Source organism: Lutjanus erythropterus, chromosome 12, assembly GCF_056507025.1.
Source record: "Lutjanus erythropterus isolate fLutEry1 chromosome 12, fLutEry1.hap2, whole genome shotgun sequence".
Classification (NCBI taxonomy): domain Eukaryota; kingdom Metazoa; phylum Chordata; class Actinopteri; order Lutjaniformes; family Lutjanidae; genus Lutjanus; species Lutjanus erythropterus.
Window position 1 is genome coordinate 26,925,103 of NC_139328.1, and position 21,383 is coordinate 26,946,485.

At 39.4% G+C, this 21,383-nt stretch overlaps 1 protein-coding gene across 2 annotated transcripts in view; it reads right to left on the reverse strand.

Moving 5' to 3' along the window:
* LOC146318085 (solute carrier organic anion transporter family member 5A1-like) overlaps window positions 1-16,532 on the reverse strand; it is a 42,901-nt gene extending 26,369 nt beyond the window's left edge. The window contains exons 1-2 of one of the 2 annotated variants that reach the window (XM_084732901.1): window positions 16,253-16,532; window positions 13,364-14,786 (exon numbers count right to left, since the gene is read on the reverse strand). In XM_084732901.1, the coding sequence (XP_084589027.1) occupies window positions 13,364-14,333 (970 nt within the window). In that variant the 5' untranslated portion in view covers window positions 14,334-14,786; window positions 16,253-16,532. Of the gene's footprint in view, window positions 1-13,363; window positions 15,152-16,252 lie in introns of those variants that run through there. The other variant, XM_084732900.1, reaches the window with a different exon arrangement.
* Window positions 16,533-21,383: the final 4,851 nt, after the last annotated feature.

A 21,383-nucleotide genomic window follows, 5' to 3' on the forward strand; every position in this document is an offset into this window, starting at 1 on the left:
ATAAATACTACTCTCTGAAGAAAGAAGTTTTGCACCGCACAGCCAGAAAAAGAACCTCCTAGGCAGGGAAAGTAGGAATTTAGATGGGGCAAGTAGATTTGAGAAGTACTTTCCCTGCAGGGCAAGTAGGAAAAAACCTTAATGTCAGACTCTGTCATGCCATGTGACATTTAAAAAGAAAGTGAACATATTAAACAATAATAGGCTAGTTAGCCTAAATAAGTGTTATTTCTTTTATTTAAAAGTCTGCTCCCCACAGTGTCTGCTCAGAACAACTCTGGCCTTTGGATAAATGTCATATCTCTAAAACATGCACAGTAAAATTTTTGACTGTTTTTTAACATTCCCGATTCCAGAGATCTCTCTCTGGTCCATTCTGCTTGATCACCTTTTCCTGTCATGCAGGTCATGAAAAACCACAAGCTAGTATCGGTCAAGATTATCATGCAGGCTGACATGTCCCTTAGATGTGATGCAGTCTGATCCCTGCAGAACTGTCATCAAGTGTGCAGAAGTTACACAGTGTGCCTTTTAATACAGTATGTTGCCTGTTAGACAACAGGTAGATTCAGCCAAGCAGCCTCATCCGGTCAGATCTGGTTTAAGACACATTCTGAACTGTGCTATGAGTCATGTTTTACTAACTGCAAGATCAGCTCTTGTACTGAGCAGGTAGCTAATTAACCATTAGACTTGCTTCTTCCTATCTGTGCAGATAACTGAGGCAGCTTTCTATCATTACAATTTGCTGGGAACTGCTGAAAATACTGCAATGATACTCTAATGTGTTGTAATACCCTTAGCAGGGTTCCTTACATGGATCACAGGCACGCTAGTATAGGGATAGGAATCGAGAACCAGTTCCAGTTGAAAAGGAGTTCCAAACTGTCTAATCCATCAAAAGTGTATGCCTCCAAGCCACCAATTTCTTTTAATGATCTTTCTGACAATTGCACATTGTAAAACAATGACGACAAACTAATACGTTTTACACTGCTGGACACTTGCAACAAGGAGTGATGGCACAGAGGAAGAAATGGTCCAAAGAACAGTGTTAGTTGTAATGTGTAAAATGATCATCTCAAGGATAGATAATTGATAGATAGATAGATAGACATGCTGAAAGCTCTTTCTACGCAACATGGGCTTAAATTCCAGGAATGCCATGTATTTCACAGTATGCACAAGTACCACTGGTTCCCAACATATCTGTTACTGAGGGTAAATATGCAGTTATAGTAACATAAGCGCCATGCAGGCTGGCTTAGCAGATTTTTTTCTTTGACAACGAACACCTAAATGAAAATACTGTACAAATATTACAGAATTTCTTTCATTTTACATGATAACAGACACGCGGTTGCTAGGCTGCAGTAGGCTACCTTTTCCCTGCACAAAAAAATGATCAGGTACCAATAAAGGAATAGATAAAGAATTCAACTGATAAGCTGAATCAATAATGGCATTGGTACCAATAAAATCTTGCCAAGGTGTTGCCTGATCACCATCACACAGACAAGTAGTGTTAGGGATGTGTGTGACTAGTCGTGTAGTCAATCAGACATCGCCAACCTCCCCAAACACCAGAAATATTTGTCGGTTAAACTATTTATTAATTTTTAATTAATGTACAACAATGACTGACTATTGCCTGCATTTTTGGGACAATGTTACATAATCAATTAATCAGTCGCCAGAAACATCCCTAGTGAGAGTACAGAGAGCTCTCTCAGGTGTTACTGCTTCACTAACAAAAAGCATCTGCAGTCTGGCTCTCTACAACCCTGATTACACGAGTCTGGACCTGCTGGGCCTGCAACACACGCCACAACACTGCCATAAAGTAGATTTACAGTAGCTGTAAATTAGAGGATAAGCTGTGTGAGAGTAACTGCTGGCAAAACACGATTAATAAATGTAAAATGTAATTTTGAAATTACTGGGGGGTTTTTTAGGGGTTTCAATAGCCTCAGGAAGATGTGAACCACCACCATCAACAAGCAAAAAGCTTGTAAGCTTTCAGTCCATTTGATCACAAATCAAAAATATAAATCAGGATTGGAGATGCCAAGTTTCATTTGAGGCTTCATTACCAGTTGATGGATCAGTTTATTTGTGACGTACAACTTTCTAAACGCTACAAAACGGCAGCTGCATTTTTTTAATCTCACCCAGACGACAGCAGAGTAGAGAGGAGTCATGTGACGTAGTGTTTGGAGTGACAGACAGACAGACAGAAAGACATAGCTGAGGCCAGGCTGGACCGTGGGGACATGAAAGAGGGGAGGCACAATGAAACGTTATGGGACGACGGTGTTGTCATGCCAACCTGCTGACACAGCACTGTCTCGTTACAACTTCCCAATGGGCTGCCAGCAACGCCAACATCAGACTCCCTACCTCAATGAAATCTTTGAGCAGGCTTCCTGCACTGAGTATTTTCCTGATCCTCAGTTGTCTGTTTATTAAGGTGATGCTGATAGTGACTGCTGGACAACATGACATCTACAATATCTACAGATTAATATTCAGAAACACTGAGTGATTAACAGGATTCTCTAGATATTTTGCATCACAGATCACAGACCGTGAAATAAATAGTGGATAGAGTTTCCAGGTCTGAAAACTGCCGCCAATGAGGAAGTGACTTAAACCTACATTCTTTCTAATGGCCAGCAGAGGGCGACTCCACTGGTTTTAAAAAGAGGTCCGATTGTAAGAAGTCTTTGGGCAAATGACCAAACTTCTCACTTGATTTATGACCTCTGTAAACATTTTCTTCATGAGATTATGGTCTCAATCAGTAGTTTCAAGTCCTCCTCAATACAGCATGATGTTCATTTTGTGAAATAAGACCCCATTTAGAGCAAAACAGATGATAGAACAGGGTATATTTTTGGGTGTTTCCATCTTATAATTAGCAAGGCATTCTCAGTCCAGTGCAACACCCAGAACTCACAACTCAGATCAAGTTGTGTTTTTCTCATTCATTCAAATGTCTCCTTCTAACCCTCCATTTTTTGACAGTCTTTAGTTTGCAGGTTGCATATTATTTGTGACAAACTGCAGTTTGAGCTGGCTGTACTTTAAGGACACAGATGCTCTTGACAATCCAATAGTTTAACAATTAGTTAACTGACGAACATTTTGATATTAGATCACTATAAAATCCTTAATGGTGTCATTTAACATTTTTATCTTATTTTTGTTGAGTGAAAGTAATTTGGGACAAGCAAATATGTCTTTTACACATTTTAATGCTATTATCTAAACTAAAATATAGGTCAATACATTGGAAAAAAACTCAAGAACAGGATGTTTTCACTGTTCACTGTGCTCAATGCAACCACACACACAAACCGCATGACAGATTTAGATTTGAGAAGCTAACCACTCTGGCGATGACCTTTTTTCAGACCTCTCAGCTGCCATCCATATCTCAGTTTTTTATAGCTTTTAAAATACTGTTGTTCTTTTGCTCATTGACTGCTGTTTCCTAAGTTATAAAAAAGGAAACAACCAATCAGCACTTTGACTCAAGCATATGTGCGTGATGTGCCCGTCCTTATGCTGTGTGGGACATGCTGACATATCTGAGCCCACTGTGAACTTCAATCCCATCACATCGGAAACTGATTCAATCTTTATTACTATTATTATAGTACTATATAAACCTGACAATTCAGTTGTACAGAACACGGATTACCACCAACAGCAGTCCAAAAATAACTCACAAAACCCCAGGTCTGAGGTCACATTCGCAGTGCTGTAACATGACAAAGCATGCCAAACACAAACTGGCGCTGTTCAACTCAGTGAGGACCATATTGCATCTCTGAGCTGGCACATTAAAATTTCAAGTGGCAGCAGCGTAGCCCGCTGCCGCTCATGGGAGCCAAACAGAGCATCTCTTATTGGGGTTACAAAGCAATATTGTGCTGAATTATTCTAATGGATGTCTGTTACGCCTTTGGGCATGATCTCATATGTAGGCTAACGCAAAGCAGGGCCAAAATGGACCGGAATGTTTCGTCTACAGCAGACAGGAAGTGTGTTGCACCCATACTGGCACAAAACAATGTAGTAATGCCAAAAGCAAGGCCAGAATTAAGGCTTTCCATGTCTCTACTATTTCTAATTTTCTAATCAGCCTTGTTATTCTACTCCCAGCAAAAATTCACTCAAGTGCAAAATAAAGCTGACAATTTTGAACAAAAAACAGTCAAGATTGTGTTTTGTCCGTTTTGTTCTTCTTACTCTGGAGCCTTTTGAGCTTTGGGAACGATTTGAAGATTAGTGTTAACTTCTCACACACTGCATGGTTTGCCCAGCAGCTACATCACAGACCTCTTGATGTTTTCAATTTAGTACAAATCACCCAAATCACCCCTTGTGATGGTAAATTAAACTGACATTTACCTCAAACATCAGCTATGTCTATCAAATAAAAAGTGGGCGATACAACAACCCTCACTTCAGTCAATTGATCAACAACAGTGGTGGAAACACTCCTAGAAATGTGGCAAAATAACATGGGTGTATGACAGGATACACTTCCAGGGTTTGCATCCCTCTGAATATGTACAGTAGTCTCACCTACAAGTTCCTACTCAGCCTGTGGGCTCAACATTGTTTTTTACTACACAATTTTACTACACAAAACCCCCGTGGATCAAAAATTCTGAATAGAAAGAAACATAATTGACCTTGTTTCCAGTTCCAGTTCCTATCAACGGTATTACAAAAACCCCTTTTATGATTGAGGCTTCCTGAGTCAATGGGCCCTAGGGGAATAATTGGCTATAATTCTGCAAGTGGCCATTGGGGAAAATTGGAAGCATGGATAAGCAGCAACATCTTTCCAGGTTCTCCATCATACATTCAAAGAAAATATGCGCACAATCCAGAGAAGAAGATAAGTCCTGGTTAATGGTAACATGGGCGTAAACTAGGGCTGTCATCAACCAAACAAAATCTTGGTTGACTAAAAGTGTAACCACTTGTCAGCCAATTGATTTGTCTATGTCTTTCAAGTAGATTGACATACAGCAACAAAATAAGTATTAGGTGCACACCAACAAAGGTCACACTGGTTTCTGTATGTAAACAAAGTTAAAAACTAATGCAGCTCATGCTTAAAAAGGCAACAGTTACTGGCATCTGATCCACTACTCTCATTATTAGGTTGGCTTCAAATGAGGCATAACTTTCACACAGTTTCTCTTAACAGTCCCTCAATATTACAACATTAGTCTAGCCTGCGTCACCACATTAACAAGATGCCAGCACCAAAGTTACCAAAATCACAAAACAACATAAAACATGTCAAAATGTACAGCTTTACAGATTGAAGTTGGGTAACAAACAGCTGGTATTTATCCATCATTGAGCGTGAAATATTACTGGCAGGCGCTCATTAAGAAAGCAGTCAGGCAAAGTAACTCCTCACTCAGCTCCTCTGTCCTGGACCACACTTTGACATAATGTAAATTAGTTTGAAACCAGTGAATGATTGAGAGGTCCTTCTCTCCGTATTAAGTTATCACCAGCGACTGTCCGAACAATGAGAATTTATTTAGACAAAGGCATAATGATCAACCAGTTGACCAACCGACCACAAGGTGTCAGCCTTAGAATAAACAGGACAGATTTTAAATAATTTTCAAAACAAAATCAAATGTCCTGTGACGAAGAGGGACAAGCTCAACACATCTATTATACCTCAAGAAAATAAAAAACATACTCTTAACCTACTTGTATTTTGCTGTATAGCCTGACCAATACTGGAGTTTTGAGTGTGATACCAACATTGACATTTTGGAATTAAAAAAAAAAACAAAAACGATGAAACAATGTGTCAGCCAAGAGCAATAAAATAAATTATAAACAACAATCGATATGGATCCGTCTGTGCTTTCTGGTGGATGAACTATATTATTGATAAAATGTTTCTATGTATGTTTCCTGTTTGTACTATAGACATTTTTGTTGTTTTATAATCTTTTTAAGACTATATATCTATTTACAGTTTGGGAAAGGCCCTGCCTAGCCTCTCATAAAGCCAGTCCATAAAGAAATTGTTTTCCCTGTTTGGTGTTGATGAACCTGACTGGCCTGCACAGACCCCTGATATCAACACCTTTTCGATGAACTGGAACACGGACTGCAAGCCGGACTTGATCACCAAACGTCAGCACTCGGACACCACTTATGGTTTTGTGGTTAAATGCGAGTTTGCCAGGTTCCAAAATCTAGTGGAAAGACTGAAACCTGTGAGTCAAGACTGAAAGCAGCTGACTGCTCACACTGCCAACTAGCTCAAATGGGTGCAATGGTTAGGTGTCCATATACTTCTAGCCATGTGTTTTATCAGTAGTACCAATAGTCAACACCACAACAACCAGTATGAGAAACACCAAGTAGCTTAAAAGCTCATGTCTTGTGTGAATAAGGCCTTGTCTTCAGTTGGATTCCCCATTTAATAACAAATAACCAGGAATAAACCCCATCTTTGTCCCTTAGTGACGTCCTTTGTCCTTATTTGAGGCGGGGCAGGGCCCAAATAGAATATGTTGCATTGTGTTGCTGCTGGGTTGGCCCTGTTCCCAGTGGGCACAGCCATCTTACTTAAGATTCACTAGAAACTCAAGTTTAAATCTCCCTCCCACTTGGCATTTTATCTCCATTAGCAGCTCAGATAAACCAGAAGACACCTTTGATCTGTCAAGGGATTGCCAGACAAATGGAACCGATTGATTTCGGTTTGCATTTAGGGCGGCCATGTGGGAGGAGCCTTCGTAAGCGCTTGATCAATCTGTGTTTTAAAGTGATGAACTGGTGGTCTAAATAAAAAGAGCAGTGGTCTATCTAGTTGGCATTCCTGCTGAATCCACAGTCCAGCTGCAGATTTACTAAAGACATCATCTGTCTCCGCTCATCTCATGTTCTGCCACTAACATAATAACCTAAGTAGGCTAAGTAGCATAAGAGGCCTATCTGTGTACAGTCAGCCCTTTGTGCACACTTCATGGTCAACATCAGACACACTGCAGATTTAAAACGAGTGATGGAGTCACATCTGGACACAAACACACTCCACATTACTTTGTGTGGCATTGTAAAATACCTGAAAGGCAGTTTAAACTTTAAAATTGTATTTTGAAACAAAATTAGGCTTTTCTATGCTTCCACTTGAGCAGCAACTGTCAAAATGCAGTAACACAGCCAGTTGTACACTAGTCATGTTGTCATCCAAATGTAGTATTTAGTGGCAAAAAAGGAAAATGTGGACATTATGAAAAGATATAAAAGTCAATTTGGTATTCAATCACAAGAAATAGATTACTACTACTGTCTCCAAGTGATAGCAGCTTACTTTGTAGAACCCCAATCCTGAAAAAGTTGGGAAAGTGTTTAAAACTTCTCTGAGCCCAAGCTCATCTGAGATGGACAGATGCAAAATGAAAAAGTGTGCTGTGGCCTGAACTGCTCATATTTGAAAAGTGTTTTTGGAAATCATTGATGTCATGTCCTCCACAGGCTAAAGAGAAAAAAGACCATCCAGATCGTTGCCGGACATAACTATCTATGAACATTAAATATTATTGAATAAATCATTGCATTCTGTTTTTTGTTAATCGTATTGACATTTGACAGTGTTCCAACATTTTTGAAATTTTGGTTTGTAGTATTTAGTAAAACGTGGACATCATGAAGAAAAAAGTACATTTAGTCTTTAATCCTATGGAACAGATTAATAATAATATGGTAGACAACTAAAGTATGTGAAAATAGCCTACTCTCTCCAACTGATAGCTGCTTACTTTGGAAAATAATAGCAAGTGCGACAAAGCTTTTACACATTTACTAGCATCATACTGGCGGGACTTTGCTGGTCTGTGTTTTTCAGGATTCTGGACTGAACTGTGATGGTTTTTAACAGGCCGTGTCCTCATTCCAGTGACTGGAGAAGCTGTCAGCTGCCATTAAACCAACAGACCACACCAGCATGTTTCTGCAGCCAAACAGAATTTGCTCCTGCTGACTGGGATACTCTGCTCTGCTTTGCTCCATCCTGCCGTTGCTGACCGTAAACTGTTAAGGCCGGGAAACAAATGTCTTCATTCAGCACTCACAAAAGCAACTGAATAGCGGAGTTTACTGGTCAAGTGGGTCTTGCCAGACAAACAGTTTTGGTTACTTACCAAAGTGGCTGGTAGTGCAGATAGGGCAATGACCTAACTTAGGTTAGTTAAAGTTTTTGTTAATACAGTTTTTAAGCTCAGATTTTTCTACACGTCTCCACAAAACAAATTCAGGGCAGAAAGAAAAGTTTTTCATTGTGCTTTGACCTGTCTCTTTTTTTATTAAACATTTAATCATTAAATTTAAACAACACTACAAAACTGTCAAAAAGCAGCAACGGCTACAGCAGTATATCATTTAATAAACTATGATGCCATTACCCTTAAAGTGATACAGATACCAATAGTCATTTGTTACCTTACACCACAGGCGTGCAGTATAGCCATACTTTCAACCTTTCTTCTGGCATTTCATCACTCTGAACTAACAACTCCATCAAATACACAACACCTGACTTCACCACACCACAGCTGCTGCAATAGTGGGACAATTGAGGAATGCTTGGGATGACTGGCTGTGAACAAAACCATAAAAATACTAATTTTCTCTAGATCTGGGTACACAAAGGATCAAATGCAGTTATTGTTTTGATACTTCTTGGTACTGGGGTTATTTCGGTTGATACACCTATAGGTGTATAGCCAGGACATCTCAATTTTTAGTTCCTATGGGAAAAGCTCTAAAAATATTGGTGCTCTTCCCAAAATTTAATTCAGTGTTATCTTTTTATTAGACCTTTCCTGCCTGGCAAACATGCACATGCGTCACAAACTCATGCCCAGTCATCAGGATTATTTTGTCAGGAGTACTCCTCAAAAATGTGCAAGCAATGTTGAGAAGGTTTCTGCACACCTGAAATGTCTGACTGGTGCGTCGGAAGAAAAAGTTCAATTTGAAAAAAAGATGCTGCCAGTATACCTGATGAAGGTCGTTTGGACCGAAACGTCGGATATTCAATAAATCACTAGAAAGCGAGACAGTGTGTCAGGAGTACTCCTTTATACAAGAATTTTATTTTGTCTTTCATTGGAATTTTCTTTTTTTTTTGCCTTGAATAAACTCATGCATTTTTCAAAATTCAACTTTTTAAGGTTTTATATTCCAACCTGGACAGAGTCCAATCACATTTCACTCTCCAGACTCCTTGCAGGTGACATCTTACCACCAACCTGCTGATCAAAGCCCGTCTTTTTTATACTCTGGTTGAAAAGAGGGCTTGGAACAGTGCCGAGCCTCTGTGGGACTTCCACCTACTTTTTCTCCCCCCTCAACTACAGGAATGCACATAAGACCTTCCGCTCTTCCATCTGCCTCCCCTACTCTCTTTCATAACCCGGCTCTCATTTGTTGGTTTAATTAGGCTTTACCTTGTTTGAGTCCACTGGGGCGAGAACTTCTGGGGAAGAATGTGAAAGGGAAAAGGAAGGGGGAGCGGTGCGAAGGCCGCACAGTTAGTTTGGCTACAGAACTATCTGGAGCAAATGCCTGACATGTAGGCCCTGTTAGTGGCAAATACAATACAATTTAAATGTTAGGTGACCTGACAATTGTTGTGATGGATGCTCACCGCAGTTGCATCCTCAAATTGCAGGTTGCTGAAATGCACACAGCTGCCACATGGTGAATGTATGTGCAGTTGTACATTGTCTACAGCTGCTGACAGAGCCTGACCAGTTTATCTTTGGGCTGCATACCACGATGTTTTAGACAATCGTGTGCTTCAAACTTTGTGTTTGAATATGACAATGGGCCCACGTGCAAAGCCAGGTCCATAAAGAATTGGTCTTCCCAGTTTGGTAAAGAGGAATTTGACTGGCTTGCACAGAGCATGACTAACCATGTTTCAATAAGCTAAGTGTGAAGTATCACAAGAAAAAAGGTTGATGGAAACGACAACATTTCAAAAGAAATTCTGCAACTGAGGTGCCTTTTTCTAAAAAGAGTTAATGGACTTAATCGGAGATTGAAACACTTTTTCCAAATAAGTTCTGGCATACCAAACATTTAACTCACATGACAGTCTCCTCAAGGCTCGCATGGCTCTATAATACATCCATGATCACCACAGATCTGATAAAACCTTTCTCACATTAATAAATGAAACCAACAAAAATGTCATATTTTCATCCTGTTTTCTACATTGTTTTTCACCATTTGAGGTTTGTCTGGCCCTCTTTTAATTTTGAGCCCTCTTCTTCTCTAGTGGTATAGCCAAATGCTTTTACAACTACCTACTGCTTATCTTGATGAACCAATTCTTTATCATATAACAGTAGTGGATGGAACCAAGCATTCATTTGCATTTTCTTTCCCAAACATTTGGTTAAAATTTGCAAAACATTTGGATAGAAACATGGCTAGTGTTGGACCTCACTAATGCTCTTGTGACTGAATGAGAGCAAATCCCTGCTGCCACGTTCAACATCTGGTGAAAAGCCTTTCCCTAAGACTGAGAGCTGTTATAGCAGGAGATTAATGCTCATGGGTTTGTAATGGCGTGTTCAGCAATCACACATGGGTTCAATGTTCATGTGTGCATACTTTTGGCCATGTAGCAAGTAACATGAAACAGAAAACTTTGTCTTTTTGGGTTTTGAACTGTTGTTAGACAAAACAAGCAATATGTATATGTCACCTTCAGCTCTGGGAAATTGTGTTGCGCACTTTTCACTCTTTTCTAAACCTGTCATTCCCATAGACTGGGTCACGACCCACAGATGGGTCACAGGAGATTTTATTTGGGTCACCAACTAAAAAAAAGACTATGGGAGAAATTCTGCAAATTTAAGATTTATATCTGCAGTGCACCTTTTATAAAGCATTTGAAATGTGTACATTGTTTTACAGATGAGAGGGAAAAATTAAGTTTGTTAATTCTGCCTAAATGCTTGTTTTGTTTTTCCATTTAAGAAACAAGCTGAAATGTAATATATTTGTTTTTCTGATAAGAATAAGTAAAAACAATGAGATGCCTTGTTAACTCCGTCTACATGCATTTATTTCTCATAAGAAAGGTATTTAATGTATCTGCATTTTTAAAAACAGGAGTCTAAGGTGATTTGGAAATGGCAGTAGAAAATGGTCAGGAATGTTCATTTATTCACAAATTTATTCTTCCCAAGATTTCCTGTTTGGGCCTACTGTGCAATGGGTCATGATAGTTTGTCCTTTTTAAAACATGCATCCCCAGAAAAAGGTTCTGGGGAAACATGTTTCTAAACAAGTAGGGCAGAAAATACTCAGCAAATTAATCCATAATAAAAAATAGACCTAATGAAAATAGACATTTTCTTAACTGACAGATGTAAACCACTTCAGTGACAGGCAGAGGAGTGAATTCTGACCATTTTTTGTGATGAAGATGTTAATTTTATATTATGTGTTAATGTTAAAATGTCTACCAAAATACTGGTGTCTTATTATTTATTTTTTTACTGTCAAGATTCAATGGTTTAACTTGTGAGTTTATACAAGATGGACTGCTATCGAAGAAACTCTGAGCTGTCATAATTGCATTAAACATGTTGATGATGATTAATGGCAAAAACCTGTTCAGTGTCTGAGCTAAAAACTGTCATTAAATGTGTGACACTGAATCATTTTTCTGTTGGAGCCATAAAAATCATCTAGTGCGTTTCTGGTTTGATGGCACCAACACAACTGATTGGTTGGTTATTTGTTCGGGTACTTGCTTCACACATATTGGCTCTGCTGGGCTTTCAGAAAATGAGGAACCTTAATTTTACCAACAGAGTGCCTAAGTCATGCCCCTTCTAGTCAACCACCATTGGACCTAACTTTGGCAAAAATATGATCTGTTGTCTATGGTGAGAGATAAATTATTTTTTGACTCCATTTGAACTGTGCCATTATTTACACCTATGATTTTTGTCAATTTAAAAGGTAATTTTACAAGTCAAAAAAGTCTATCTTTGGCATATAACTGTTGAAGTATCATACTGTGAAGATACGCAATTAGAAAGATGTTTGTGAAGATTCTTAGTCATCCAGGTCATGTCTGCGTCGAAAAGGTTGTCATAGGTAACTGGACTTGATAGAGTTCTCAAAGACATTTTGGTTCTCATCCAAGAGGCTTGGATCTTGGATTAGAGACAAACCGTCTTCAAGAAGTCAAGTTGCCTACAACAGCCTTTTCTACTAAGTAATTAGAAAGACTACACACCCAGAAGTCAACTAAGTGACATGACTTTCTCCCTCAAAAAGCTAATATTAGCCACTGAAGCTAATGTCTGTGTGTTTTTGTTCCAGGATGTATTCACACAACAGTGAGTCCTACTCGTTCTTCCTCTTCCCGGCTGATAAAACCACAAGGAGCTAAAACACTCCAGGTAAGATAATGTTACAAGGGACAGTGAGACTGGTGTCGATGGCGTATATTGTGCGAGACGAGAGATGTAGTTCACCAATCGGTTTCAACAAAACTAAACCACTACTACCAATGCACAGACTTTCTTGACTTGTAAAATGAGACAAACAGCATATGTGAAGTTCGTGGCACAGTTCAAATGGAATAAAAAAATGATTTCTCTTGCCACAGACTATTGTTTGTATTTTTTCTGAAGGTAGGTCCCATGGGGCAGAGTGGAAGGAGTGTGATCCAGGCACTCTATATGAGCACTGTATTTTGAGGCTGCTTGCTCACTACTGTCACCTGTAAGACAGCCTAGGACTTATGGCTCTATTATAGTCCTGGATGGACACATACACACAGAGAGCTGTGGTCACCACAGATACCTATTGGCTCTGTTTATACTAATTCCTGGAGCAGACTTGGAGGACCTGTTCCACACATGTGCAATGGATTGGTGTCTGGCTGCACGGACAAGTGTCAGTAGATGAGTCTGTGCGGTCACAAGAAATTAGGAGTACATGGATGGTTGTACATGTAGACCCTCTGATGACGAAATTTACATCACACAGACCCCAGCATACCCTCAAGTACTTGCTATTAGCCTTAGCCTTACTATTATAAGGACATCTTTAACTATATTTTCAGGTGCTGTCTTGTGCTGGATGTGAACGTCAACTGATTCTGAAAAGATTACAGAAAACATAAACACAACAACAAAAGTCCCTACTGCCCAAACACCTGCCATTTTCTATTCAAACCAATCAGTGCAGAGCTGATGTCACTGATGACTACTCAGTGACATCAGCTGCTGCAGAGGTTGGCTGGCTGTTTGACAGCAGCTCTTACCTAGATACAGCGAGGCGTTCTCCTTCTTGACGTTGTCATCCAGGTAGGTGGGTCCCAGCGTGTAGATGGGCGTGGATCCCATGCCCACCAGGATCTGAGCGATAACGAACAGCGCCACATACAGGTTGTGCTCGTTGCCCTCCTGGTCTCTGGGACAGGAAGTGATGTCGACACGGTCCCTGCCACTAGCGTTGCTGTTCATGCACAGGCCCTCGTTGCTGGAAGACGAGTTGACCTCCTGGATCTGGTATGCCGGTGAGATGAAGTGAGGTAAGGAGAAGAGGGCTGCACCCACAGCGATGAACACCCCGCCCACCGCCAGCCAGCGAGGCCTCTGTCCTCGCCCGCCAAAGTAGCTGATAAACACAACCACTAGGAGGCTCCCTATGTCAAAACAGCTGACGAGGAGGCCTGACTCAGAGCTCCTCAGGCTATACCTCTTCTCGATGGTGGTGATGACGCTGCTGAGGTAGCCTGACACCATGAGTGACTGAATGAAGGTCAGGTAACACATGCAGAACAGGAAACAGCGAGAATCCTGTAAAATAACGCCTAGATATTTCCTGCTGGGCAGACGAATCTGAGCTAACCTAGCAGCGAAAAACCCTGGGGGCTTCCTTCTTGCCAGATTTTTACTCCTACGGATCTCGGTGTTCTCCATGTACGAACTTGGCCTGTTCAGCGCCGACTTCCCCGGCTTGGGCAAGTAGTTCGTTCTCGTCGGGGACTCTGCCTGAAAGGACTCAGTCTTGGCTGGGAGCTGGATAAACTCTGCACTCTCTTCTGCCGTTATAGACATCCGCACAGAACTAGCCAGCAAGGTTTCCTCTTGAGGTGCCTCTTCGCTTAAAATCGGCAAACTTTTAGATTTGAAGTTCGAACCTGACTCCTCCTGCTCACTGGAAAACCCATCCTCCTTTTGAAGGGACTCGGACAACTCTGCTTCCTCGTGGTCAGCCATTATTTCCATTCAAACCCACCTATCTTTAGGCGTTTGAAGAGTAAACCGCCCCAGTTCCAAGCCTATGTTCACAGTTCAGGGGCTGCTGCCCATTTCATTTATTATTAATAGGAACATCTACTCCCACAAACACAGTCTGGCACACAAAGAGGCCCAAAAAAAGAAGCAACAATGTCAACCAGAGAGAAAGTAGACTCACAGCTTCTGCTTATCTGCAGCGCCCGCAGGACAACCTCTGGGTTTGTTTATCTTGTCATGCACATTTGCCTTCTGCCACCATCTAATCCGGAGGTGGAGACCCGTTCAGGCCTCCTCAGCTTGACCAGCGGAGCTCCAGAGCCAGGGCTCCCTGCAGATGCACAACATTTCCAGTCGATGGCTTCTATCAGCAGGACGCTGCTGCTCCGCGGCTGGCAGGGATGGCATGAACTTGCAGAGCATGCGCCGCATCCCTGACAGCGTCTGCCAATGAAGATCACACAGTTACAATATCACTTATTTGGGTACATTAAATGATGGCACCCCCCTTCTCCTCCTAACTCCTCCTCCCCAAGTCAAGGGCATCACCCCCCCTCCGATGTTATCGCCGCACCAGCTGTCCTCCCAGCGGGCGAGAGAGGCTGTCATTTAGCGATTATATTTCTGTGTAAATCCCTTGGGATGTGTGTGAAAAAATAAAAATTAGAAAATGAGAAGAGCCGTCGCGGAAAACGAACATGAAACGAGAGAAGTCCGGGGAGTCTGGTGACGGGCTGGTCGGATAAGAACGCTGCTCAGAAACACCGCAGTGCTCAGCTGCTCTGTCTCTTTTCAAAACAGACAAAACAGCGTCAAGTTAGAAAGATAATCACACGGAAACCGGAACTTCAAAATAAGAGCATGAAATGTTACGTTCATTCAAATTGTTCTGAAACGTAGTGTACAAATTCAGCTCCCTTTTTTTCTATCTTTTTAATCTGTCTAATCTAGAATTTCTATTTCACTTTATTGTGGACTACACTTGCTCCGTCTGGTCTGTCAGTCATCTGTAAAGCACTCTGAAGTGCACTAACCTGTATAATAGGTCTTTGTAATAAAGTTTGATTAATTGCTTGACCTAATATGTGGTAAACCCTTTGAAAATACTTAAAACTGTTATTAAGGTACATTTCATGATAGAATAATTTGTATTTCAGGGCGTTAACCCTATTTAAATATGTTGGGGTGTAGTTTTAACAAACAATCGTTGTATTTCCTCTCCACATGTAAGGCGAGGCAAGACTAATACAGCACCATTTGGACACAAGGCAAATTAAAGTCCTCTACAGAAATTTTAAAGACATGACAAAACCGTGAAATTTAAAGTACAGTAAGAATAAAACGCATAATCAAGAAGGTAAATAGTTATAAATTTTAAAAAATCGCATTAAAAACACCAATAACCATGCACAACTTTGAGCAAAGGCACAAAAAGTGGGGGAAATTATGCCTAATATCATTTAATGCTAATAATCCAGAAATTCAAGACACTGAATTAACTGCACAGGGTTTGGGTCAAATGCCTACTTTAGCAGCTAACGTTAGCTAGGTAGAACAACTGAGGATAAAGACTACAATTTATCAACGCTAGCTTACTGTTAAAAAGGAAATAGCTAGTTAAATCATATATGCAGGATTTACCAGGACCTTAAACAAACGTAGATGCATTGGAGAAATGTTTTCTGTTCTGTTCTAAGGTGTGTTTGTCCGATTTTTAAATGGAGTTAAGCGTTTATCCAGGACTATCATCGACTTGGCTGGGACTTTACTTTGAAAGTACAAGCAGAAGTCATTCTTTGAGACACGGCTAACGTCCCAGCTAGCGGCACAGCTAGCAGCTAACCCGCAAAGGTAACGGTGACCGATGAATAAAACAACAATAATAATGGCGAACACTGCGTTTTACTAACCTGACAATCTGACGCGATGACACAGCCTTTAAACCTTCATATCCGAGCAACACCACCACGCTGTGAGAGGACAGGCGGATAAAAAAGGACAAAAAACACGTTCATCTTAAAATCTCACCTACAAAACATCTTCTGTTTTGACCGGAAACGCACATAAAATAAAAGCATAACTAGGGTCGCATCAGGGGAGAGGCTGGAAGCAATCACTTTTGATTTATGTCAAGTTTATTTGACTAGTACATTTTGGACATGGAAAATAAAAATATACATACAAAACAAACAAGGCAATAGTAAAAAAAAAAAAACTTGCATGGCTAAGATCTGAATATAAAACACAGGATAAAAATAAAAACAGAAAAAGTTAATAGTGCTGTGAGATATATGACTAAATAACCTCAAATATAATTTAATTACAAGCAGAAGTAGTCTTAAAGTTTTGTAGTAAGTTATTCCAAATGTGTGCTGGACAAATTGAACACTGCTTCTCAATGATTTACTTTGACCTTGGAGACAGTAGGCAAAACCAAAAGCAGTATTTTAACACACACGTAGCCAGTGAAAATATCTTCCAACTGGAGTAATGTGACCCACTTTCTCCTTTCTGAATAAGCTCAAGTTATTTAATTCTTTCTATATTTCTAAGGTAATAGCAGTCTGATTTTGTAATTGTTTTAATGTGGATGTTGATTACACAGATTTATGGCTCAGATAATTGTTCATGTTGTTGTTCATGTTCTCTACCTTCTAAATATTGCAACAAAATATGCTCTACATATAAATACTATATACATATATACATTTTTGATTCTTAAAAAAAGTGCATTTTTTGTTTGAAACCATATTGACTGCATCGAGTTAAAACACAGGAGAATTGTCCTATGAGTTAAAAGAAAGAAAAGAAACAATAACCCTTTACATCAAGTTGTGATTTTATTCAGTAAATTTTGCACACAGTATATTTTACATTTCAGCATGGTAGATTTCTGAGCCAAGCTCTAATCTCATCGCATTCTACACACCATGAGAAAGTTTCAGATACAACAAGAACTGTAATCATAAGCATTTTATCAAATCAGACAGGAAAAGAAACAGTAATCAATTAGAAAAATAATAAAATACCAAAAATAATAAATAAATAAACATCTGTTTGTCACATCAATTGAGAGGATGAGATAATGTTAACAATACATGACCAGTCGCTATGTACAGACAGTATTTGCATTCATCACATTCTGTCTTTGACTGTTGAAAATGCCAAAAGGTTAGTTAAAAGATATTCAGTAGAAAGTTAAAGCATTATTTAAGATTATATAAATAAAACCTACTCTTAATGATATTATTATGGTATCTCATTACATTATTAAACACTGTATTAATATTATACCCATATGCAGTTGTTGTTTGAACGTTTGTGCCTCCAATTATGTTGATGTTGACATACACTACATGGCCAAAAGTATGTGGACACCCACTCAAGGTATATGGACCCCTGAAAATGGCACCTATGTATAATTGCTGAACAATGCTACTTCAAAACCCTCTACTGTAACAGCCTCCACTCTTCTGGTTTCTGTCTTTCGACTGGGTTTGAAACGTGGCTGCCAGAATTTGCTCCCTGAATTACTGAGGTCCAACACTGATGCTGGGTGATCAGATCTGCATGGTGAGGCAGGTGTTGGATGAGGCTGAGATCAGAAGAACCAGTCAAGTTGTTCCACACCAACCTCTGTATAGATATGGCTTTCTGTACGGGGGTATTTTCATGTTGAAACAGGAAAGTGAAGCACAAATATCATTCTATGCTGTAGCACTAAGATTTCCCATGACTGGAATTAAGGGGCTGAGACCAAACCATGAAAAAAGCCTCACGTCAAAAGAACACAAAGGAGTGTCTACAAACTTTTGGCCATATTGTAAATGGCAGCAAAGTAAAGAGTGACATCTAGTGGACAATTTAATACCTGCAAATAGCTGACAGAGAGCAAGACAGAAGGTTATAGTTGCATGAAGGCCACATTAGACACTGATCCAATAGTTATTAGCATTTAAGTTGTAATTTAACCTTCAGTTTGATTGCTTTAAAGGGACAGTTCACACAAAAATCGAATGTATACAGTATATATTTTCCCCTGGCCTGTATTACCATTAATCTATCTAGACTGTTTTGGTGTGAGTTGCAGAGTTATGGAGACATGTGGTGTAGAGTTGTCTGTCTTCTCTCCAATATAATCAGACTAAGTCACACTGGGCTTGTGGAGCTCAAAGCACCACAAAAATATTTTTGAAAACTTCAAAACCATGTCTCTTACCAAAAATCATGACCCAGTCACTCAAGATAATCCACAGACCTTGTTGTGGGCAGTTTCATGTAGGAACTATTTTCTTTTCTGCAGTAGAATCTACTAGAACTACTTTAGAATCTACAGGAACTACTTTGTTTCCACTAGAAAGAAAATAGTAATGGTAAAATGTACTTTTGGTGCTTTGAGTGCCAGTTTGTCTCCTTAAATTGGAGAGAAGGCCACCATCTCTATAGCAGATAACTCCAAACCTCTGCAACTCACACCAAAAAAAATCTAGATGGATAAAGAGCACTACAGGCCACGGAAAAAATATGTATTTTTGGGGTGAACGGTTCCTTTAACACTATGCATGCTAACACCCTACCTTTAAATATGTGCAAAATACCTAAGTATATCAATAAACCTAATGAGCAATGAATAAATGAGCACAGATAGAGCACTAGTATATTTAATATTTTAAACCCTAAATCCTAAACACATATGAAAATAAAAGTTCAAAACAATTTAAACTCTACATCAGTATACAGATAGAGTATATGTCAGAACTACAACAATGAAAGAGCACTATCTTCATACATCAATGTTGCCAAAAAACTAGTACTTAATTTCATACCTTTACAGCAAATACATTAGTGGAAAATGTGTAATTTAAAAGCATTACTCTTAGCCACATGTTTCTGATGGATGATAGCAATATACCTTTACTTAGAGTAAGGCTGGGATTACCTTCAATTCAATTATTTAATGCAATTAAAACTACATCCGGTTTATTTAACATTTTTCTTGTTTGGCTGGTAGTTATTTTTTCCTGGGAAAATCCTCATCCTGCTGGAATGATGTATTTTATATGTCTGGTTTGTTTTGTTAAAGCTTAGCAATATTTGCATGGATAGCATTATCAGTGACAGGCACCATGGTAAAGCAAACACAGGATACCAAAGTGACAACCACTCTTGCACTTAAAAATAAATATGCTGACAAAATGAAAATCCTAGTTGAGGATCACACATTTGTGGTTGTGTAACTTAAACTGTAACATGCAAAGAGTTGAGCACATAGTATTTACCTACAAACTGTCAGCTCACACAGCTCAGCAGTGTTTCTAGAGCAATAATCAAGATAAAGTCCAGCATAAAGAGGCTGAGTGAATGTGGTCTGGACTCTGTGGAGGAGAGTCATGGTTTCAGAGACGCTGTAGAAGGACAGAACACCTGCACTGTGATCCAGGTACACTCCTACTCTGGAGGAATGAGGACCAGAAACAGGAGTTCTGGTATTGTTATGTCTGAATTCATAACGATTTTTGTAAAAACCTAATGCCCAAGATTTGTCATTATCTCCAAATCTTGTATTTAAAGTGCCTTTGTCTTTGTATGCTGCTACAACTACAACTCCTCCCTCACCTTTCTCCACCTCCCAGTAACACCGTCCAGTCAGACTCTCTTTACTCAGGACCTGAGAATTATTAGTGCATCTGTCTGGGTGACTATAATAAGACTGTCCTATAATCCTGACACCTGAGAGACCTGTCTATGATTTGCCACTGTGGCAGGAACAAACAGCATCTGCATCATCAGGTCTACCATCATCTTATAATTCAACGATGAGCTGATTGCTCTCATTTTCAGTTATCAATAACGTAGATATTCCTCATAAGCTGGAAATGTTTTGTGTAAAGCAGAGTGACTTTCAGTTTTCTGCTGCAATTAAGATCTCTTTGATCGACTTCATTCAATGCACCAGCTGCTCATTGCAAGATATCTTATCAATATGTCTGCAAGGAGGTGATAGGGAGCATATTAATTTCAGTGCCAGCTGTAGTGCCGAGCATATAAAGGAGTTACTTAGGTTCAGAGCAGATAAAGCTCAAAATTTAGATTGAGTCTGAGTAGGGTTGAAATAGTTCAGAGTTCAGTGCCTCAGTAGTGCCCAAGAGGTGAACTGGCATCTCTCTGTCCTACAAGCCCACATGCCATACTGTGGTCTATGCTGGACTTGAACCGGTCACCAAGCCAAGTCTTTACAGACTGAACTACTGCCGCTCCCTAACCCAATACATGAAATGATTACAGGACTTTCAGAAACTGATACAGTATGTTTTCTTCTACATTAATTTTGCAATCATGACACAAATAGATTTGCAAACATTATATAAACTATTATCCTATACTATTCAGCCATGTCTGGATGAGAATCATGAGTTTCAGATTATGCTTCATTTTCAGATTTTTAAAGGATTTCTCTTTGATTCACATTATGGGTACCATAGTTCTTAAATTTAGAAGACAATTATCCCCCAAATCGAGGTTGTGTACACAGTGTGAGAAGATTCATATGAAAATGAAGTCAGTCAAAATAAGTGGGAGCTATTCATAAAAGCCTGAAAAGCTCTCTTGTTTGTGTGTGTGTGTGTGTGTGTGTGTGTGTATTTTATTCTTAGTATGTTTATTTATTTAGTGTGTGATGTATTTCCATGAAATACCATGAAGAAAGAAAGACAGAAATCAAGGAGGGAATTTAAAAATTGTGTAAAATGCAAGTATAACTTTACAGCTTGTAAGAACGAAGAACTCAGGCCACAGTGGAGAGGAGGTGGGGGAGGTTGGGGTAAAGAGTGTGCAAAGTAAAACTTATGGACAAAGGGAGTATAGATAGAGGTTAGAATTTTATTATTTTATTTTATTTTTGTATTTCTTCTCTTTTTTCCTGTTTTTTTAATGAGTGAATTTGATTCTATTGAAATGTGTTGACACTGATGTTCTTACATTTGGTCTTATCCTGAGTATACGGGTATATGTACTATTTATTTGCACTTTATTTATTTTTAG